This window comes from Erpetoichthys calabaricus, chromosome 10 (assembly GCF_900747795.2).
Source record: "Erpetoichthys calabaricus chromosome 10, fErpCal1.3, whole genome shotgun sequence".
NCBI classification, from domain to species: Eukaryota; Metazoa; Chordata; class Cladistia; order Polypteriformes; family Polypteridae; genus Erpetoichthys; species Erpetoichthys calabaricus.
The window spans coordinates 8501476-8525912 of record NC_041403.2 but is presented as its reverse complement, the minus strand read 5'-3'; the positions used below and the strand labels follow the sequence as shown (position 1 = coordinate 8525912).

The window sequence follows — 24437 nt, the reverse complement described above, 5'->3', positions numbered from 1 at the left end:
AGCCGAATCTTCCGCTTTCAAGCGTCAATTCTCAACACCGCAGAATCCGTCAAGAATTTAAATGCATGCAATAGAATCAGAATCGAATCCACAGCCAGCGCTCAGTAGCAGGTGTTTTAATGCTTCCGCCTTATAATTGACTCCACCTTCCGACACGACGAGTGGCTACCTAATGTGATTGACATGCGTTCGTCATTTTCCCGTGATGCACACCTCTCGTTCTCATTATGTCACGTGGTTGTTTAAGTAGTTGGCGTCTTCCAGAAAAGTTATAAAGTGTGTTTAAAATAGGGAGCAGTTTAAATTACTTTACCTTTTGAGGGCAATTGAAATTACTTATTTTTGTTCTGAAATAACAAGTAAGTCCCCTTTATCTGTTTTTTTTTCTTTTGTTGAAATGCAAAGATACACTTTAGTTTATTTCGCCAGCTGCACTTGAAACGATGTAAACGATATTTATTTTAAAGTAAGATAGAAAAGCGAGACATTTTATGTTTGTCATCGGATACTTTTGGTTAAAAATCGTAATATGGTTATATAAACATTTAAGCGAAGCTAAATAGGTTACACGACGTTTACTGCCCTCGTGTTAAGAGTTTTTCAGAGCCGAAACAGATAAATAGGCCTTTGGGAGAAAAAAGCTCGTGCTAAGCTGTTTTCAAACGCAGACGAGAAATTCACGTTCTTTTACTGGTAACAGTACCAGCGTGTCAAACCCATTTTTGTGCTTTTTCGGTGCAATGTGGGCGCAAAAGTCAAATTTCTTGCGTATTGTCTATGTTTCAATTGGTCTGCACTGATTTTCATTTTTTGCAATATTTATATGTACATTTTGTAAAGCAGTTTTCCCTACCTTCATGCCATATGTAGACCATTGCATGCTTCACAAAAGTGAAGCACATGCAACTTTTTCATGTGGCCTTGCATCCTTTAGACGTGAATTCATGAAATACAATGCGTTCAAAAGTCATGTCTACAGAAATCATGCAAATTCTCCAGATTACCCAGTGGTCTGGGGTCATTTGTGTGCACTTCATTGTTGTGCAAAAAGCAATGCAAAGATGAAAAGGATCTTTTTTTTCCATCTTGTTACATATGGTCAGGAGTGAAGTTGTGACCTGCCCTTACAAAGGCTGCACAAAGAGTTTTAAGATTAAGTCTTCATTCACTGCACATATCTCAAGAAATCACAAGTCTAATTCTAGGAATAGTTGTACCTCTGGTCAAAGTTGTTCCAGTATAGCATATGAAAGCGGCTTGACAGAAAACCCCATAGAGGATGACATTAGGTGATGGTGTAGAAAATGTAGAACAGCTATACTTAAGGAACCTGGCAATGTTTTTTATTTAAAATTGCAAGTTAAATATCTGGTACCATCTTCCACAGTCCAGAGAATTGTGGAAGAGATGGAAGACTTGAATGCCATGTCTCAGAAATATATAAAACAACAGCTGGAATTGGAATTGAAGAGCAAGTCATCAGTGTCGCATGAAAATGTGTGAAGCATTATGAATATACTTCCCAACTGTGACTTGTTTTCTGCCTCAAATGCAACATCTTTAAGAAGTGCATACACAAAGTTTTTATCAGTCATATTTTAATTATATAAAACCAGAGACTGTTTATCTTGGCACTGATGAAAACCAAAATCAAAGATATTTACAGTATGTACCTCTAAAGTTATTATTAGGGCTTTTAAGCAATAAAGATGTACTAAAAAATATACATGGAGAAGTGTTTTGGAACCACGGTCCAGTATTCTTTCTGACATACATGATGGCTCCGTGTGTAGATCAAATGTTCTGTTCAGCCAGTCTGCCTCTGCGATACAGCTAGTTCTTTTTCAAGATATATTTGAAGTTGTCAGTCCTCTTGGCTCAGCTAAGAAAAATTTCAAAGTTCTGGCTGTTTATTTGACTCTTGGAAATTTTCAACCTCATCATCGTTGTAATGCTGACAACATGCAGCTGGTGATGCTGTGCCATGAGAAAGATTTAAAACGATTTGGCCAGGAAAAGGTGTTCTCAAAATTAGTAGAGGACAGTAAGAACTTGGAGGAGTATGGTGTGGAAATTTCTGATTGCTTGTTAAAGGGCAGTCTGTTTTGCATTGTTGGTGATAATTTCGGGATCTCACAGCATTGGAGGATTTACTGAAAATTTCAGTAGCAGTGAGTATTTTTGTAGGTACTGCCTTGTAAAAAGAAATGTCTTTGTAAGAGATGATTGTGCTACGGGTCCTTTGCGTTCAACAACAACAACATTTATTTCTATAGCACATTTTCATACAAAAAGTAGCTCAAAGTGCTTTACATATTGAAGAAAAGGAAAATAAAAAACAAAATACTAAATTAAAATAAGACAACATTAGTTAACATAGAAAAGGAGTAAGGTCCGATGGCCAGGGTGGACAGAAAAAACAAAAAATAACTCCAGAAAGCTGGAGAAAAAAATAAAATCTGCAGGGGTTCCAGGCCACGAGACCACCCAGTCCCCTCTGGGCATTCTACCTAACATAAATGAAATAGTCCTCTTTGTAGTTAGGGTTCTCACGGAGTCACTTGATGGTGATGGTCATACAGACTTCTGGCTTTTAATCCATCCATCATTGTTGGAACATCATGGTGCTTTGGGTAGATGGTGGTGGCGCAAGCGGAGCAGCACAATGTAGCAGTTAACATGATGAGAGCTTCTGAGATTTAAGAAGTTGAAGGAATTAAGTTTAACTCATTGTTTAATGTGCTACATTTTTTCATGTTTCACAACCTGGTCTACCTCCATGCTTCGGTCATGATCTATTCGAAGGTGTCGTTTCCAGTGATTTGGCTCTGTGCCTGAAGTACTTTGTACATGTTAAAAAATGGTTTTCTGTTTCTCAGTTAAATAGACGCATTGTGCGGTTTAAGTATGCTGGGTCAGATGCCAGTTCCAAGACTTGTGAGTTTGGAGGGAAAAATGATAAACTTGGTGGACAGGCAGTACAAAACTGGAATTTGCTGAGACTTTTACCTGTGGTAGTAGGTGACAGAATATTAAACTACAGTGATTCTGTTTGGCAACTTGTACTGCAGCTTAGAGAAATTGTAGCGTTAGTATGTGCACTAGGGCAGGGCAATATGGCCAAAAATATTTCTCACGATATACAGTGGTGTGAAAAACTATTTGCCCCCTTCCTGATTTCTTATTCTTTTGCATGTTTGTCACACAAAATGTTTCTGATCATCAAACACATTTAACCATTAGTCAAATATAACACAAGTAAACACAAAATGCAGTTTTTAAATGATGGTTTTTATTATTTAGGGAGAAAAAAAATCCAAACCTACATGGCCCTGTGTGAAAAAGTAATTGCCCCCTTGTTAAAAAATAACCTAACTGTGGTGTATCACACCTGAGTTCAATTTCCGTAGCCACCCCCAGGCCTGATTACTGCCACACCTGTTTCAATCAAGAAATCACTTAAATAGGAGCTGCCTGACACAGAGAAGTAGACCAAAAGCACCTCAAAAGCTAGACATCATGCCAAGATCCAAAGAAATTCAGGAACAAATGAGAACAGAAGTAATTGAGATCTATCAGTCTGGTAAAGGTTATAAAGCCATTTCTAAAGCTTTGGGACTCCAGCGAACCACAGTGAGAGCCATTATCCACAAATGGCAAAAACATGGAACAGTGGTGAACCTTCCCAGGAGTGGCCGGCCGACCAAAATTACCCCAAGAGCGCAGAGACGACTCATCCGAGAGGTCACAAAAGACCCCAGGACAACATCTAAAGAACTGCAGGCCTCACTTGCCTCAATTAAGGTCAGTGTTCACGACTCCACCATAAGAAAGAGACTGGGCAAAAACGGCCTGCATGGCAGATTTCCAAGACGCAAACCACTGTTAAGCAAAAAGAACATTAGGGCTCGTCTCAATTTTGCTAAGAAACATCTGAATGATTGCCAAGACTTTTAGGAAAATACCTTGTGGACTGATGAGACAAAAGTTGAACTTTTTGGAAGGCAAATGTCCCGTTACATCTGGCGTAAAAGGAACACAGCATTTCAGAAAAAGAACATCATACCAACAGTAAAATATGGTGGTGGTAGTGTGATGGTCTGGGTTTGTTTTGCTGCTTCAGGACCTGGAAGGCTTGTTGTGATAGATGGAACCATGAATTCTACTGTCTACCAAAAAATCCTGAAGGAGAATGTCCGGCCATCTGTTCGTCAACTCAAGCTGAAGCGATCTTGGGTGCTGCAACAGGACAATGACCCAAAACACACCAGCAAATCCACCTCTGAATGGCTGAAGAAAAACAAAATGAAGACTTTGGAGTGGCCTAGTCAAAGTCCTGACCTGAATCCAATTGAGATGCTATGGCATGACCTTAAAAAGGCGGTTCATGCTAGAAAACCCTCAAATAAAGCTGAATTACAACAATTTTGCAAAGATGAGTGGGCCAAAATTCCTCCAGAGCGCTGTAATAGACTCATTGCAAGTTATCGCAAACGCTTGATTGCAGTTATTGCTGCTAAGGGTGGCCCAACCAGTTATTAGGTTCCGGGGGCAATTACTTTTTCACACAGGGCCATGTAGGTTTGGATTTTTTTTTCTCCCTAAATAATAAAAACCACCATTTACAAACTGCATTTTGTGTTTACTTGTGTTATATTTGACTAATGGTTAAATGTGTTTGATGATCAGACACATTTTGTGTGACAAACATGCAAAAGAATAAGAAATCAGGAAGGGGGCAAATAGTTTTTCACACCACTGTATATTTGAACATTTGCGATAACGATATAACTGACAATATGATTGACGCGAGACAAAATACTTTACAACTCTGCAACTTTATTAGTTCAAAAAAACCCCTTCAATTTATTTTCACTTAAACAAGCAGCTGTTTTTATGTGCATTAAAGCTATATAAAAATTTAACAGTGCAAATGCAAATTCCTTGCTGACAGTTTAACCAAAAGACATTTCCAGTGAAAATGGGCTGACATATCCTGAGCATAACCATGTATAATATCCACAAAACTTAAAAAGAGTTGCTTTGCAACATAAAACTGCAGTGTGCCAAATAAGTCAAATAATAATTTATCCATGTTTTTTGTTTGTTTTGTTTTTACTCAAGAGTTTGTGCAATTTTATTACTACTGCTCATGGAAGTTTTCTACTGTACATTTCAAGTTTTAAGATTTTTTCAGAAACACTAACATGTTCACAGATGTGGGCTTAAGGGAGGACCTTTGACAAGTTACAACGTTTCCACCTGTGCTGAACAACCTTTCAGATGCAGAGCTAGTTGCTGGAATGCAGAGGTATTTCCTAGCTAATCTGCTGATGTGGGGAAAGTTTACTGTGTGAACTTTCCACCACAAAAGAGGATCACACTCACTGTCTTAAAAGGAAACACAGTTCATTACTCGATGCCAATATTAATGCGGTGTGGGATGTCTGACATTTAAGTTTTATGTATAACACACACACACACACGTTTATATATATCTTGCAGCACAACTGCCCACATCCAGCCTGCCTGTTCATTTTTAAAGACAACTAAAGATTAATTTAAAATAGTATTATTACCATCATATAAACTAATGCAAGAAATGCTTAATCTGACGTTATAATTAACTTACCTATTGCAATGTGCAGGCGATATCCGAAGCATGAAAGTCTGGTCCAGTTGTTTAGTGCGACGGCTTTCACAACGTTGGCCCCGTTGTCGGTCGTCACACACACTTGTTTTTCCTCCTGAAGATTCCACGAGCTGAGGAACTCTTTTAAGCCTTTCGCTATATTTTCCCCTGTATGGTCCTCAGGGGGGGGCTTGGGGGGGGGGGGGGACTTGTTTCAAGGCACTTGTTTTGTAGCTTCCAGTCTTTGTCCACGTAGTGTATTGTGAGGCTCATGTAGGGGTCTGATGTTCGGCTTGACCACATGTCCGTGGTGGACGCAAAAAACTCCGCCAAAGATAATGCATTTGACACCTCAGTACGGACCTCTTCATATAAAGCAGGACAGGCGACTTTAGAGAAGTATTTCTTGGTGGGCAGCTTGTAGCGTGGATCGAACTTTTTAAGCATCTTTGTGAAACCTTCTCTTTCCACACTCTGAATGGGCATCATATCCCTGGCTAAACAATGCATCACTGCATTAGTTAGTTCCCCCCAGCGTTTGCTACTTTTGTCATAAGGCGTGCAGCTATTTAAAGCTACGCCGATTGTTTGTTGAGTCAGCTTCTTTGGTCTCGCCACCACGCTAGTTGAAGCGGACGCCTCTTCACGTGCTTTAACAGTTTTGTTGTACTCCAACAAGTGCTTCTGCTTCAAATGATGAAATAGGTTTGTGGTGTTTCCTCCCTTCGCCACGATGGCCCGCTTGCATGTTCCACAAAAAATTGTGCTTTGTTGGGTATCTGACGGGCGAAAACCAAACCAGTTCCACACCACTGAAGTTGCACCATTTTTACAAACCAATTCTGGTTCATCAGTTTCATTCAACGATCCGCTTTCGCCCTTCTCATTCTCCGTCGCCGCCATGTGCGTATGAAAACAAAGGCACTGCGCATGTGCGTTTTTCCCATATTCTATCGCGATATTTCATTTTCTTATCATTGCCTAACATTGTACCGGTATTACCGTGAAAGGTATAATATGGCCCAGTCCTAATGTGCACCACAGATATCTACTGCACAGGTTGCATACTTTGAAGTGATTATAATGGAATATCTTGAAATGAAAAGTTATTTCCTGAAAAGCCTTTGAAACCAAAGCACCATTACTTAAGGCATTATGCTGCTTTAATTCTTAAATTTGGTCCACTTATACACTTACGGACAATGAGATTTGAAAGTAAACATTCCTATTTTAAGAGGTGTGGTAGACGTCTTCGGAATTTCAAGAACATTTGTCAAAGCCTTGCTGAACATCATCAACTATTTCAAGCCTATCTTTTTTTCTGGGACTTTTTTTTCTGCTGACTTAGAAATAAGGAAAAGTATTCCTTTTTATGCCAATTTGTACAATTTAACTATGCTTAGAGTATTGTGGGGCCTTGATTTTGATGAGACAGATACAATTCTGTCAGAGTAGGTGCAATTTAAAGGTACATTATACAAAAAGGGATTTTTCTTGATTCTAAATAAAGGTTCAGATTTGGAATTTGATGAAATTGAGATAATGGTAATAAAGGATAGTAAAAACCTGCATTTTTTTTGTTAGAAAATATTATTCTGTATTTTTACCACATCTTGGTTTGTTTCAGATATACCAGGACGCTGAGTGTACACAGTCTGTACCTTTTGAATGTCTTGGTGACTTTTGTCCTTTTGCCAGGTTACAGAAGTCTTGGAACTTCCATCATTTGCCTGAAACACATGCCATTATCAGTTTAATTTTTATTTTAAATCACACGGGGGATGTACAATATATTGTTTATACAGTTTGTAAATACTTTTTTTGACAGATTAGAAAACATACCTTTCTTTACAGTTACAAATATGGAACAGGACAGAAATTGCACTCAGTTGTATGCTTTCATCAGATCAGTTTTCCCAAATTTGAACAATGAAGATTTGAAAGTTATTGTAGAGAAGATTCAGGATTTGGGAGTATACCACGCAGAAGATGTCAAGTACATAAAGGAGGAAGAACTGCTTGGTGTTCTGAAACCAGTTCAAGCACGGAAATTGATTTCTAGCAATTTAGTCACAAGTGAGTATCATTCATTGTTTGTGGTAGATTCTGTTCTTGGGCATCTTTGTTTGGGCAATTCTTCATCAGTATATTGCATTAACCTGAGCCAACATCTAATATATTTTACCAAAGTTAGAAAAATAAGTTACTCTTTTTTAATAATTGTAAATGCCTTTAATGGCCATGCCAGTTATATTTTTTCTTTCATTTTTTTAAGGTGAATATTTTAATCCCAATCCCTGTGGTTATTCACCCCGAGTCACTGAAATGTCTCTGTCTAGTTCGTGTTGTTCAAACATTAGTGGAGGTGGAGTAGACTCTGATACCACTAGTAACAGCTGGATAGATGACTTTTACATACCGTGGACAAAACTGCCATCTGATTTAATGGGATATTTGGAAAGAGGAGGGAGACTGCCCCCAAAAAGGCAAGGAGAACTGATTAGAATTGTGATAAGTGAAGTAATGTCAGTGTGCAAGGTGCCGTTGAAAAGACACTTAATACACATAGCAGCAAAGATGGTTAATAAATACCCTCGGTCATTAAAGGATGTGATTGAAGGAGAAATTATTGGTAGTGGATATGACTCCTTACTAAAACAGCTTCATGCAAGAGCAGAAAATGTTAAACGGGATGACCATGCAAAAAGTAAAAGGAAGAAAGCAACATCCAGTGGAAGTAATACTGACGAAGTTTCACCACATCAGCGTGCCTGCATACAAGACACGTATGGCTGTGTGAATTGGTGTCCTGATCAGATGCCACTGGGAGAAACAGTAGAAACCCGAAAATGTTTCTTGAGGGAATTCAAGATTCATCAATTATATCCCAGAAAATGGTGGTAAGCGGAGAAAGGATATAATTAACAATGTGGCAGTGGAAACGCTTAAAACAGAGTGGCCTTTCCTTTTTGAGAAAATTGGTATTATAGTTCACTTTAAGCAATTAACTGGAATTCGTTTAGAAGAAACAATGAGGGAATTCTTTTCAAGTAAAGGAAAAAGAGTTCTGGCCTACATGAGAAGCCTTGGAAGTGATAAGACCCAAAAAAGTTGTTGAAGTAAATGTTGAAGACTGCTGAAAAAGCAACTTGCAGCAAGCTACATGAGGTTCCAGGCACAGTCTTACTCCTTTTTGCATATTTCAATGAAAACGAAAATGTGATGTTCTACCAAGTCAGTGACACATGCTTAGCAAATGAGGTATCTGTGTCTGCTCTTCCAGCATCACCGTGTATCATTTTTTGTGGTGAGTATACAGGATGCTGAACTTCTTTTTATTTATATATATATATAGATATATATAGATATATAGATGTACAGTAATCCCTCGCTATATCGCGCTTCGCCTTTCGTGGCTTCACTCCATCGCGGATTTTATATGTAAGCATATTTAAATATATATCGCTGGTTCGCGGATTTCTGCGGACAATGGATCTTTTAATTTTTTGTACATGCTTCCTCAGTTGGTTTGCCCAGTTGATTTCATACAAGGGACTCTATTGGCAGATGGCTGAGAAGCTACCCAACTTACTTTTCTCCCTCTCTTGCGCTGAGTTTCTCTGATCCTGACGTAGGGGGATTGAGCAGGGGGGCTGTTCGCAAACCTAGACGATACGAACGCTCGTCTAAAAATGCTGAAAGATTATCTTCACGTTGCTACCATCTGTGCAAGCTGCTTCCTGAAGCGACATGCTGCACGGTGCTTCGCATACTTAAAAGCTCAAAGGGCACGTATTGATTTTTCACTATTTGTCAGGAGCAGAGAGAGAGAGATAAAAACAGAGGGGGTGTGAGCTGCCGCCTTCAACAGCTTTGTGCCGCAGTGCTTCGCATACTTAAAAGCCAAACAGCCCTATAGATTTGTTTGCTTTTGTCTCTCTCTCTCTCTCTCTCTCTCTGACATGCTCTGCTCCTGACGCGCACTCCTTTGAAGAGGAAGATATGTTTGCATTCTTTTAATTGTGAGACGGAACTGTCATCTCTGTCTTGTCATGGAGCACAGTTTAAACTTTTGAAAAAGAGACAAATGTTTGTTTGCAGTGTTTGAATAACGTTCCTGTCTCTCTACAACCTCCTGTGTTTCTGCGCAAATCTGTGACCCAAGCATGACAATATAAAAATAACCATATAAACATATGGTTTCTACTTCGCGGATTTTCTTATTTCGCGGGTGGCTCTGGAACGCAACCCCCGCGATGGAGGAGGGATTACTGTATAGATATATATATAATAATTTTCCAACACAAAATGTTAAATATTAAAGTATTTTGTTCAATGTTCATATTTTTCAGGAGACTCTCTGCTGACTGCAAGTTGCTTCATATTAAGTGTTGATAAAAATGTTGTCAAAGAGAATATTCCAGTATTTTTAGAGGCCTTCGAGATGATGTTTGCTGCTTACTACATTTTCAATATTCAGTATCCATCTTATGTAGGATCAACACTAGAATTCATACAAAGGCAAGTTTTAGTAAAACTCTATAGGTAGCTTATGCATTTCAGTTGTTTAATGGCATTATTGATTACATATGTGTTTTTATGTATGTTTCTAGGTATGTAAAAGGTGGTCTGATATAATTCATATTATTGTATGTGGATGGTCAGTTTTCAGACATTGGCTGTACTGGAAAGTTACAAGCACCTTGTGGTGTGACCAATGCAGAAGCAATGTCCAAGAATTAACAACTGTACTGGTAACCTGTCTTATTATATTTTCACTTTGACTGTATCTGCCATTACTTCCAGTTTCCCAAGCATAAAACTTTCCAATTTTTTTATGTTCACTTAAACTATAACTTTTTATTTGTTTACCTCAGGTGTTTTGCCAACATCAACCCAGAAAGAGGCACAAAAGTTCAGCAGATCAAGTCAAAGAAACAGTATGCTGTAAACCCAAGAGTGCTCACCTTAATTTCTGCAATTGCAGATATTGAATGGAGACAATGAAATCAAAGTATTAACTGAAAAAGGCAAGTTTTCACAATATTTTAAATGACCAGAGTATTATGATTAAAACAGATTTTTTGAGAACATATCTGTGGCTTTATGCACTATTTACATGTTGCAATATTGCATGATTGTTTTTATTTAATAATAAACTTTTACCAAGAGAGTTGACATTTAAGGTATAATGTAGCTTATTTACCTTTCTCATCTTCTTTGCAGGTATTGATGACTTGAGCCTTGAAATTGCACTATTTGAATGGCTGAAGTCAAGCCTGAAAGAGTTTACTCCGGGTTCAAGGTTTTTGACTTTTAAAGAAACAGTAAGGGCAAATGATGTGCCTCTTCGAGTAGTAACAGTCCAACATCATGCCTTCTGTATCTGTACATACATCGTCAAGGTATTCAAAGTTGAAAATTTGTGTCAGTTAATATGATGGTTAGTGAAAACAGAGCATACTTGGTCTATTGCTTAATCTGGTCTGCACCTAACTGTCAATACTGAATTTTTTCATTGGGCTGGCTTTGCTACATCATCTGAAAGTCCGCCAACCAATGAGGTCAAATATTTTATGGATACTTGGTGTCCAGTTTTGAGTTGGAACGTATTCACATCTGTGTTTTTTTAAAGCCAGACAATAAACAAAGACTGAGTCAGAGACAGGAACTAAGCTCTGTACCAAGTATGCTCTATTTTCACTAACCACCATGTTACATGCGACACAAAACCACTCTGAGAGAAACTGAATGTAATGGGCATTAAGGGTCAGCATGAAGTATCACATTCAAATTTGCAAAAGTGAAACTTAGTTGTACTTAAATGTAACCTTTTTGACAAAAGGAGTCACTGTACAAGTAAAGTGATGTATTTATGAAGTTTTTGCCTTTCCATCTCTGTTAATGTTGCATTGAGTGAGAGTAACATTGTGCAATTAATATTTTTATGTACTATTCCTGAATTTCTGCATAAGCCAACGTCTCTGCAAGGAGGCAAATTCAGGAGAAAATTGTTTATAAAGGTAACCTGACAGATTAGCTGGCTACTTCTTGTGTGTGTATACATAAGTATAAAATATATACAAGTATGTATGTGTGTATATAATATATAAAAAATATATGTGTGTGTCTGTGTGTGTGTATGTATGTGTAATATATATATAGTCACCTCCACCCACCCCCCCACGGAATGTATTGCTATATATTGCCTTTGATTCTTGTAAGTCTAAGCATTATCCTCTGATGAAGACCCCTGATAAGGGTTGAAAGCTCAGGAATAAAACTATTTTATGATACGTGATTCGTTTTTTTTCTCCCCTTCGTGGATCTCCAACTGCAAATATATATATATGTATATATATATATATATAATATATATACAGTGGAACCTCGGTTCACGAACGTCTCGGTACACGTACAACTCGGTTTACGACCAAAAAGTTCGCCAAACTTTTGCCTCGGTTCACGACCAAACACTCGGTATACGAACAAGCCAGGTTCCCTTTCGGTTTGTTGATGTTCATTCTCTCCCTGTGCATTTCCTGTGCAGCGAGCGAGAGAGAGCGCGCACGCACACACACACACAGAGAGGCAGCGCAAGAGACAGAGGGCTGTACACACACACACACACACACACAGGAACACGCGCGAGAGAGGCGTGTGCGCACACACACAGGAGCGCTCTAGACAGACACACTGTGAGCTGCAAAGCTGATCGCACCCCCAGAGAATACAGACGCCCCTGGGAAAACCCCTAAGAAACATGGACAGACTACCTTCACATTCCTCCTTTCCCTTCTTGCCGGCTCTGTCGCGTAATATGCCTCTCGTGCGGTGCTCCGCCGCCTTAAAAAGCCTGCACGGGCTTCTTTCAGTTTGTTAAATTGGTTGCTTGCTTCTCCTTCTTTCTCTCTCAGGCAATCTGTGCTCCTGGCGGAGCTGTCATCTCTGACTTGTCATGGAGCACGTTTAAACTGTTGAAAAGAGACAAATGTTTGTTTGCAGTGCTTTGAATAAAGTTCCTTTTTTTCTACAACCTCCTGTGTCTCTGTGCAAATCTGTGACCCAAGCGTGACAATACACACAGGCGCTCCAGGCTCGCAAAAGAGAGACGCACGCACACACAGGCGGGGGAGAGAGGCGCACAGGTGCTCCAGGCTCGCTAAAGAGAGACGCACGCACACACACACAGAGAGCGATTGAGGGACGCATAAGTTAGAGAAGGCTTGTTTTTGTTTTCAGTTATGTTTCCGGTGATCGGTTCGTAGCCTGCATTGTTGCAGTGTTACTTTTCTTGGTGGTTTATTAAATTACGGATTTTTCAAATGTTCCTTTTTTCCCCTGTGCTTAAAACTCATTAAAAAAAGTGTTTTTAGCGACAGCGGTTCCTAGCACTATAGCGCGAACTATTGCAGTGTTAGTTTTCTCTGTTGTTAAAGGTTTTCTCAGTGTTATTCAATGTTTTTACATTTAGTTTACCATTACGCTGTGCATTCTATGGTATAATTAACTATATTTGTGCTTAAAAACTGAAAAAATGTATATATTTACATACAGTTTCTACGGTCTGGAACGGATTAATTGTATTTACATACAATCCTATGGGAGAAATTGCTTCGGTTCACGACCAACTCGGTTTACGACCAGAGTTGTGGGACGAATTATGGTCGTGAACCGAGGTTCCACTGTATATGTATGTATATGTATATGTATATGCATGTATGTATATATATATATATATATGTATATGCATGTATGTATATGTATGTATATATGCATGTATGTATATGCATGTATGTATATATGCATGTATGTATATGCATGTATGTATATATATGCATGTATGTATATGCATGTATGTATATATATATGTATGTATATGCATGTATGTATATATATATGTATGTATATGCATGTATGTATATATATGTATGTATATGCATGTATGTATATATATATGTATGTATATGCATGTATGTATGTATATGCATGTATGTATATGCATGTATGTATATGCATGTATGTATGTATATGCATGTATGTATGTATATGCATGTATGTATGTATATGCATGTATGTATATGCATGTATGTATATGCATGTATGTATGTATATGCATGTATGTATATATATATGTATGTATATGCATGTATGTATATGCATGTATGTATATGCATGTATGTATATGCATGTATGTATATATATATGTATGTATATGCATGTATGTATATATATATGTATGTATATGCATGTATGTATATATATATGTATGTATATGCATGTATGTATATATATATGTATGTATATGCATGTATGTATATATATATGTATGTATATGCATGTATGTATATGCATGTATGTATATATATATGTATATGCATGTATGTATATGCATGTATGTATATATATATGTATGTATATGCATGTATGTATATATATATGTATGTATATGCATGTATGTATATATATATGTATGTATATGCATGTATGTATATATATATGTATGTATATGCATGTATGTATATATATATGTATGTATATGCATGTATGTATATATATATGTATGTATATGCATGTATGTATATATATATGTATGTATATGCATGTATGTATATATATATGTATGTATATGTATGTATGTATATGCATGTATATATGCATGTATGTATATATGCATGTATGTATATGCATGTATGTATATATGCATGTATGTATATGCATGTATGTATATATATATGTATGTATATGCATGTATGTATATATATATGTATGTATATGCATGTATGTATATATATATGTATGTATATGCATGTATGTATATATATATGTATGTATATGCATGTATGTATATATATATGTATGTATATGCATGTATGTATATATATATGTATGTATATGCATGTATGTATATATATATGTATGTATATGCATGTATGTATATATATATGTATGTATATGCATGTATGTATATATATATGTATGTATATGCATGTATGTATATATATATGTATGTATATGCATGTATGTATATATATATGTATGTATATGCATGTATGTATATATATATGTATGTATATGCATGTATGTATATATATATATGTATGTATATGCATGTATGTATATATATATGTATGTATATGCATGTATGTATATATATATGTATGTATATGCATGTATGTATATATATATGTATGTATATGCATGTATGTATGTATATATGCATGTATATGCATGTATGTATGTATATATGCATGTATGTATATGCATGTATGTATGTATGTATGTATGTATGTATGTATACAGTGCATCCAGAAAGTATTCACAGCACATCACTTTTTCCACATTTTGTTATGTTACAGCCTTATTCCAAAATGGATTAAATTCATTTTTTTTCCTCAGAATTCTACACACAACACCCCATAATGACAACGTGAAAAAAGTTTACTTGAGGTTTTTGCAAATTTTTAAAAAATAAAAAAAAACAGAGAAATCCCATGTACATAAGTATTCACAGCCTTTGCTCAATACTTTGTCGATGCACCTTTGGCAGCAATTACAGCCCCAAGTCTTTTTGAATATGATGCCACGAGCTTGGCACACCTATCCTTGGCCAGTTTCGCCCATTCCTCTTTGCAGCACCTCTCAAGCTCCATCAGGTTGGATGGAAAGCGTCGGTGCACAGCCATTTTAAGATCTCTCCAGAGATGTTCAATCGGATTCAAGTCTGGGCTCTGGCTGGGCCACTCAAGGACATTCACAGAGTTGTCCTGAAGCCACTCCTTTATCTTGGCTGTGTGCTTAGGGCCGTTGTCCTGCTGAAAGATGAAACGTCGCCCCAGTCTGAGGTCAAGAGCGCTCTGGACCAGGTTTTCATCCAGGATGTCTCTGTACATTGCTGCAGTCCTCTTTCCCTTTATCCTGACTAGTCTCCCAGTCCCTGCCGCTGAAAAACATCCCCACAGCATGATGCTGCCACTACCATGCTTCACTGTAGGGATGGTATTGGCCTGGTGATGAGCAGTGCCTGGTTTCCACCAAACGTGATGCCTGGCATTCACACCAAACAGTTCAATCTTTGTCTCATCAGACCAGAGAATTTTCTTTCTCATGGTCTGAGAGTCCTTCAGGTGCCTTTTGGCAAACTCCAGGCAGGCTGCCATGTGCCTTTTACTAAAGGAGTAGCTTCCATCTGGCCACTCTACCATACAGGCCGGATTGGTGGATTGCTGCAGAGATGGTTGTCCTTCTGGAAGGTTCTCCTCTCTCCACAGAGGACCTCTGGAGCTCTGACAGAGTGATCATCTGGTTCTTGGTCACGTCCCTGACTAAGGCCCTTCTCCCCCAATCGCTCAATTTAGATGGCCGACCAGCTCTAGGAAGAGTCCTGGTGGTTTCGAACTTCTTCCACTTATGGATGATGGACGCCACTGTGCTCATTGGGACCTTCAAAGCAGCAGAGATTTTTCTGTAACCTTCCCCAGATTTGTGCCTCGAGACAATCCTGTCTCGTAGGTCTACAGACAATTCCTTTGACTTCATGCTTGGTTTGTGCTCTGACATGAACTGGACTGGAATCTTTCTTCTCTCATGGATGACCAAGGCAATGCCTCTCACTCTCCTTCATCTCTGTTTTTTTTTTAATCTGTGAGATTCATGTTAACTTGTCTCATATCAATCAGTTTTGGCTGTTTTGGTTGGGGGTTGTGCGAGTTCCTGTTGCTGAATTTTAGGATGGTTTAGGTGTTTAGTCGTCCAGTATTACCTTTGGTCATTTGTGTTTCTTTTATTGACATTTATCATATTGGAGAATCCCTTGAAGAGTTTTGTTTGGGTGAGTTTCTAGTTGGGTAAATAGTTTGAGAGAACTCTTCTGAATGGACTGTTGAATCGACAGGGATTTGGTGTCTTGATGAATCAAGTCATTGGTTACATACCATGGTGCGTTGAGTGCCATTCTTAGAGCTTTGTTTTGGAGGCACTGAATCTGACGGATGAGTACATTGGAAGCGTATCCCCATACTGGTGTTGCGTACAGTAACTGAGCTCTGATGATGCTTCTGTACAGAAATATTTTGTTTGTAGTGTTCAGGTTCCTTTTTCTATTCATCAGTGGGTACAGTTGGCCGAGTGATCTTCTTGCTTTGCATATACTTTCAGTGATGTGGTTACTCCATGTTAGGAGGTTGTCTAATATAAATCCCAGGTATTTTGCTGTGTTTTGCCATGAAATGGGACGACCAAACATTGTTATGGTACCAGGCGGTGGTTTGTGCCTTCTGCTAAAAAGGATTGCAGTGCTTTTTTCTGGGTTGAGACTGATTCTACATGTTTGAAACCATTGCTTCAGGGTTGTGACTGCCTCTTGTAGTCTTTTTGTGACAACCCAAGTTTGGGTGGACTTGTAGAGCACTGCAGTATCATCTGCATATTGAGCCAGTGTTGTGCTACTTGTCTTTGGCATATCACTTACAAAGATGTTGAAGAGGATTGGTGAAAGTAGTGAGCCTTGAGGGACGCCAGCAGTTATTTTGAGTGATGACCTGATGCCATTTAACTTTATCTGGAATTTTCTTCCTTTAAGAAAAGAGGCTGTGAGGTGAACTAGGTAATTTGGAATACCTGCCTTAATCATTTTATAGAGAAGGCCTTTGTGCCACACTTTATCAAATGCTTTGGATGCATCAAGGAAGATTGCTCCGGTGGATCTATTAGTGCTGAAGCCTTCAGTGATGTATTCCACTACTCTCAGGAGTTGATGAGTGATGCTGTGTCCAGTTCTGAAGCCATGTTGTTCTTCATTGATTATTTGTAGCTGTTCTGTATATTTTTGAAGTCTTTTCAGTATTACTTTCTCAATGGTTTTAGCAAGAGTACTAAGTAAACTAATTGGTCTGTAGTTCTGTGGGAAAGATCTGTTTGTTCCTGGCTTAGGCAAAACTATGACATCAGCAGTTTTCCAGCATTCAGGGAAATGTCCTAGTCTCATTACCGCATTGGCAATGTTGGTTATTGAAACAATTGCTTTGTGAGGTAGTGCTCTGAGAGCTGCATTTGGGATGCCATCTGACCCTGGTGCCTTGTTAGTGTTAAGATGATCAGTGATGTTTCTGATTTCTGCTGGAGTAGCAAAATCAATGACTTCTGGTGGGTTTGTTGATAAAAACTGGTCAGTTTTCTTTATTTACTCTTTCAATGTGTTGGATATCTGCATTTTCAAAGTTTCATGAGCACTGGAGTTCCAAACTGTTGGCAATAACTTCTGCTTTGTCTTGGGTGGTATATACAAGGCCGTTTGGACCATGGAGGTAGGGTATAGGAGATTTTTGCAGAGCGCACGGGCGATTTTCCATTTGGTACCTGCTTGATGTTCCATTTCAGATAAGGTTTGTGACCATTTTTGATTCCTGATATCATTTAGTGCTTTCTCTGATTTAATTTGAGAGTGTATTCATTTTTTGGCGGTCTTCTGGGTTACATTGTTTTTGCCACTTTCTTCGAACTCTATTCTTTTCTTTGATTTTCTCTAGTAGCCAGTTGGGAATGGAGGACAGATTATTTTTGTTTGTATTATGGGCTTTGTATGAAGCATTAACCATTGCTTGCTTGATGCAAAGAGTAAGGGCTTTTGCTGCATGGTCTAGCTGTTGGGGTGTTTAGATTGTTTGTAGAGGGCCCAAGGATGATTCAAGTTTTCTTGTGAAAGCAGGCCAGGATATTCTTTCTTTTGTTATGTCATTGTGGTTTTTGGTGATACTGTTTGATCCATGTAACTCCAGAAGTACAGGGTTGTGGTCAGAGCTCAGTTCTGCAATGGAGCTAATGAGTGGAGAGTGCGTTATATTTTGGAGAATTGCAGTGTCTATTACATCAGGTCTGTAACCATTAGGGTGGAACAGCGTTGGTTCTTCTGGTCCTATCACTATTAGGTGGTTTCTGTCTGTAAAATTGATGAGAGACCTCCCTTGTTTATTAGTAGTTTTGCTGTTCCAGGCTGGATGTTTTGCATTTAGGTCTCTTGCTAAGATGGTTGGAGTATTTGATTGGAAAAGTAAATCCAGTTCTTGGACAGGTAGATCGTTCTTGGGACTGTTGTACGCTGCAATTATTCGCAAAGGGCCATCTTTAGTATTTAGCATCACCGAGTTGGCTTCCAATGTGGTTAATTGTGGTGTGGGTGATTCAGAATGATCTATTCCTTTTTTGACAAGAAAGGCTGTGCCTCCTCCTTTTCCTTTAATTCTGTCGCATCTGTATACAAAGTGACTTCTTGTTCTGATTTCTGAACTTGGACATAAATGGGTTTCACTTATTAGCATTACATCAATTAAATGCCGATCCAAAAATTCTTGAAGTTCTTTTTTGTTTTGTACTCCATTGGCGTTCCAGATAGTTAATCTTAAATTATTTGGTGTGTGTAGAGAAAAGCCAAGCAAAATGATACCTTTTATTGGCTAACTAAAAAGACTACAATATGCAAGCTTTCGAGGCAACTCAGGCCCCTTCTTCAGGCAAGATGTAATGTAATTTTGGGGTCATGAGAGAAAATCTTTATAACAGAAGGAATTGAAGACAGGATTATAGTTAGAATATCTGTTCTAGTTCTTGCTGCATATAATTTATCGATGAGGGACTTTGCAAAATGTAGTAATCTTCTGGCTTTGGGGCTGCAAAAAAGGTTTGTTAGGCTTAAGAAAGCAGAAACATCATCTTCCTCAGAGGGACCAGCAGGGGGAGCCCCAGGCCGGTTTACCTGAGAAGCGAAGTTCCTTTTTAAGAAAGTAGTGGATGCAATTCGCTCGGCCTACTGCTCCTCTGTTTTGTTTACTTTATTGTGAAGTGATCCGTTTGAAGAAGGAGGCGATGGATTTGCAGGCTCTACTAGGCAGGTGTCTTTTCTTACAGCATCAGCATAGCTGATTCCTGCGGAGACTGCTCTGGATGGTAGTGATGTGGGTTGTGGCTGCTTCTTAAGAGGATTGTACACACATTCCCTGTAGTTTGCTGGGAGATCCTGACGGCAGTTTACGCAGGTTGCCTTTTCTTCTCTTGGTCAGTTGCAGTCAAATGACCAGTGGCTGTCGGCACAGCGCACACATCTGGGTCTATTATAACACATGTTAGCAGCATGGCCAAATCTTTGGCAGCGGTGGCATTGACCAATCTTGGGTTTATGAATTAAATTTTCCACTTTAACACGTAAGAAAATTAAATCAGTAATTTGAAATATGCGCTTGCCTTCTTAGTTTCTTGTTAAGTGTACGAGCATCAGCAGGCAGGGAAGACGCTGAGGGCCTGCCTTCATTCTGCACACTTTAATAACCGGGAAGCCTCTTTCTTTAACAGCCGTTTCTATGTCATCTTCACTTACAGATATGGGTCTACCACGTATGACTACTTTCAGTGGTTTTTCCGATTCCAACCTCCAGGAGTGGAATTCAATGTTACCATCTTTTTAGGAAGTGAGAGCGCTCTGTAGTCATCAGCGGATTGTGGTTGAAGACGAATGCCGTGTTTAGTAGTGACTGCTTTAGAGACTGTGATGTTTCTTCTTTTTAGTTCGTTGTTGAATTGCAACCAGTTTTCCGAAGAACGGAGACTAATCGGTGGAACTTTGTTCAGGCGGCACGCAGTGCAGTCTTGTTCTGGCCTTTGCGAATTGTCGGCAGGTGAGAGTGGGTTTGAATCTTCACACGAATCATCCATTTCCGATGTTAAACCGGTCAGCGCACTGAAACAATTTCTAAGTGGAATATCTTGCTGAGGGGAATTTAGTAATGTTGGTTTTAGCTTCTTCCTATCAAGAGAGTGTTTGGAAGGAGAGATCTTGTGTTTTCCTTTCAAGGATGTGTGGAATATGACCCTGGACACAGACAGGCAGACACGTTTAAATCACCCCACACACGTTTATTTTGGGTCTCCATATTTACAATTCACTACTCACAAGCCCCAATACCCCACAGTCCAGGCCTTATCACAAAGCCTTCCTTCTCTCTGTCTCTTCAGACCGCCTCCTTCTCTACTTCAACAACCTTGTCCTCTCTTCCACCCGACTAAAGTCCATCTCTGAAGGGAGGCGGCCCCTTTAAATAAGCACCCGGATGTGCTCCAGGTGTTCCCGGCAATCTCCCACCGACACGCCCCAGTGTGGCGGAAGTGCCAGCTGTCTCTCACCCGGAAGCACTCCGGGTGTCCCTGTTCCTCTTCCCCCCCCGGCACTTCCTGGTGTGGCGGAAGTGATGCGGTCCAGGGTCCTCCAGGTATTGGGGTCCCCCTGGCGGTGACCACAGGCCCCTACAGGGTCGAGCTTCCCAGCTCTGTTCCCTGCAGTCCCCAGGGCGGTCGCCCCCTCGAGGTCTGGAGGAAGAATAAGCCCTCCTCCTGTCTTCCTGGGCGTCCCGGGTGGGTACCACCCCCATCCGGGCACCACAGATGTTACAGGCAAGAAGGGACTTTCGGTCTCATTGCTGTTACCATCTAAGTAGGTATTATCGTCCATTTCCGATTCGCCTTCAGAGCTGAGATCAGACAGGGTTTCGGGTCGACCAGAGTACACCTTTTGGAAGGTGTGCCCTAGAAGTCATTGTTTGGTACGTGCTAAGGTGCCGAGGCGTCTCGTGTTCTCCAGGTGAAGAGTCAACGGCGTATGTGTCGTGAATCTTGGTGACACATTAGCCGATTTCTTCCTCGAAGTCTCCCATTCACCTGGGAACTGAGACTTTTGAACAGGTGTTAAGCACCAGGGTCGAAAGCAAGCTTGAAAATTCAGCCTAATCTTCCGCTTTCAAGCGTCAATCCTCAACACCGCAGAATGTTGAATGAATCTCAAATGAGAATCAAAAGTTAAATGTGTCTTCTGAATGTTCTTGACTGACTGGAATCTTGCTTCTCTCATGGATGACCAAGGCAATGCCTCTCACTCTCCTTCATCTCTGTTTTTTTTTTAATCTGTGAGATTCATGTTAACTTGTCTCATAGCAATCAGATTTGGCTGTTTTGGTTGGGGGTTGTGCGAGTTCCTGTTGCTGAATTTTAGGATGGTTTAGGTGTTTAGTCGTCCAGTATTGCCTTTGGTCTTTTGTGTTTCTTGTATTGACATTTATCATATTGGAGAATCCCTTGAAGAGTTTTGTTTGGGTGAGTTTCTAGTTGGGTAAATAGTTTGATAAAACTCTTCTGAATGGACTGTTCAATCGACAGGGATTTGATGTCTTGATGAATCAAGTCGTTGGTTACATACCATGGTGCATTGAATGCCATTCTTAGAGCTTTGTTTTGGAGGCACTGAATCTGATGGATGAGTACATTGGAAGCGTATCCCCATACTGGTGTTGCGTACAGTAACTGAGCTCTGATGATGCTTCTGTACAGAAGTATTTTGTTTGTAGTGTTCAGGTTCCTTTTTCTATTCATCAGTGGGTACAGTTGGCCGAGTGATCTTCTTGCTTTGCATATACTTTCAGTGATGTGGTTACTCCACGTTAGGAGGTTGTCCAGTATAACTCCCAGGTGTATTGCTGTGTTTTGCCATGAAATGAGGATGACCAAACATTGTTATGGTACCAGGCGGTGGTTTGTGCCTTCTGCTAAAAAGGATTGCAGTGCTTTTTTCTGGGTTGATGTTGATTCTCCATTTTTGAAACCATTGCTCCAGGGTTGTGACTGCCTCTTGTAGTCTTTGTGACAACCCAAGTTTGGGTGGATTTGTAGAGTACTGCAGTATTTTCTGCATATTGAGCCAGTGTTGTGCTACTTATCTTTGGCATATCACTTACAAAGATGTTGAAGAGGATTGGTGAAAGTAGTGAGCCTTGAGGGACACCAGCAGTTATTTTGAGTGATAACCTGATGCCATTTAACTTTATCTGGAATTTTCTTCCTTTAAGAAAAGAGGCTGTGAGGTGAACTAAGTAATTTGGAATACCTGCCTTAATCATTTTATAGAGAAGGCCTTTGTGCCACACTTTACCAAATGCTTTGGATGCATCAAGGAAGATTGCTCCGGTGGATCTATTAGTGCTGAAGCCTTCAGTGATGTATTCCACTACTCTCGGGAGTTGATGAGTGGTGCTGTGTCCAGTTCTGAAGCCATGTTGTTCTTCATTGATTATTTGTAGCTGTTCTGTATATTTTTGAAGTCTTTTCAGTATTACTTTCTCAATGGTTTTAGCAAGAGTACTAAATAAACTGATTGGTCTGTAGTTCTGTGGGAAAGATCTGTATGTTCCTGGCTTAGGCAAAACTATGACATCAGCAGTTTTCCAACATTCAGGGAAATGTCCTTGTCTCATTACCGCGTTGGCAATGTTGGTTATTGCAATGATTGCTTTGTGAGGTAGTGCTCTGAGAGCAGCATTTGGGATGCCATCTGACCCTGGTGCATTCTTAGTGTTAAGATGATCAGAGATGTTTCTGATTTCTGCTGGACTAGCAAAATCAATGACTTCTGATGGGTTTGTTGATAAAAACTAGTTAGTTCTTTATTTACTCTTTCATTGTGTTGGATATCTGTATTTTCAAAGTTTGGTGAGCAGTGGAGTTCCAAGCTGTTGGCAATAACTTCTGCTTTGTCTTGGGTGGTATATACAAGTCCGTTTGGACCATGGAGGTAGGGTACAGAAGATTGTTTGTTGCGGAGTGCACGGGCGATTTTCCATTTGGTACCTGCTTGATGTTCCATTTCAGATAAGGTTTGTGACCATTTTTGATTCCTGATATCATTTAGTGCTTCTCTGATTTCTTTTGACTGTATTCATTTTTTGGCGGTCTTCTGGGTTACATTGTTTTTGCCACTTTCTTCGAACTCTATTCTTTTCTTTGATTTTCTCTAGTAGCCAGTTGGGAATGGAGGACAGATTATTTTTGTTTGTATTATGGGCTTTGTATGAAGCATTTACCATTACTTGCTTGATGCAAAGAGTAAGGGCTTTTGCTGCATGGTCTAGCTGTTGGGGTGTTTTGATTGTTGGTAGAGGGCCCAAGGATGATTCAAGTTTTCTTGTGAAAGCAGGCCAAGAAATTCTTACTTTTGTTATGTCATTGTGATTTTTGGTGATACAGTTTGATCCATGTAACTCCAGAAGTACAAGGTTGTGGTCAGAGCTCAGTTCTGCAATGGAACCAATGAGTGGAGAGTGCGTTATATTTTGGAGAATTGCAATGTCTATTACATCAGGTCTGTAACCATTAGGGTGGAACAGCGTTGGTTCTTCTCATCCTATCACTATTAGGTGGTTTCTGTCTGCAAAATTGATGAGACCTCCCTCGTTTATTAGTAGTTTTGCTGTTCCAGGCTGGATATTTTGCATTTAGGTCTCTTGCTAAGATGGTTGGAGTATTTGATTGGAAAAGTAAATCCAGTTCTTGGACAGGTAGATCATTCTTGGGACTGTTGTATGCTGCAATTATTCTCAAAGGGCCATCTTTAGTATTTAGCATCACCGAGTTGGCTTCCAATGTGGTTAATTGTGGTGTGGGTGATTCAGAATGATCTATTCCTTTTTTGACAAGAATGGCCGTTCCTCCTCCTTTTCCTTTAATTCTATCGCATCTGTATACAAAGCGACTTCTTGTTCTGAATTCTGAACTTGGATGTAAATGGGTTTCACTTATTAGCATTACATCAATTAAATGCCGATCCAAAAATTCTTGAAGTTCTTCATTTTTGTTTTGAACTCCATTAGCGTTCCAGATGGTTAATCCTAAATTATTTGGTGTGAGTAGTAATTTAGGGGCAATCAGAGAAAATCTTTACAACAGAAGGAATTGAGGATAGGATTGTAGTTAGAATATCTGTTCCAGTTCTTGC

At 39.3% G+C, this 24437-nt stretch overlaps 1 protein-coding gene across 1 annotated transcript; it reads left to right on the top strand.

Annotated features, from left to right (window-relative positions):
- Positions 1-248: 248 nt before the first annotated feature.
- On the top strand, positions 249-8536 carry LOC114658794 (uncharacterized). The gene is made up of 3 exons (XM_051932970.1): positions 249-359; positions 7487-7708; positions 7908-8536. Exons 2-3 carry the CDS (start codon positions 7495-7497, stop codon positions 8534-8536), a joined length of 843 nt encoding a protein of 280 aa, XP_051788930.1. The 5' UTR covers positions 249-359; positions 7487-7494.
- The last annotated feature ends 15901 nt before the right edge of the window (positions 8537-24437 follow it).

Coding starts and splice junctions, on each gene's coding strand:
- LOC114658794 (XM_051932970.1), top strand. CDS start 7,495: ATGGAACAGGACAGAAATTGCACTCAGTTGTATGCTTTCATCAGATCA. Junction 7,709..7,907: donor TTCTAGCAATTTAGTCACAA/GTGAGTATCATT, acceptor CATTTTTTTAAG/GTGAATATTTTAATCCCAAT.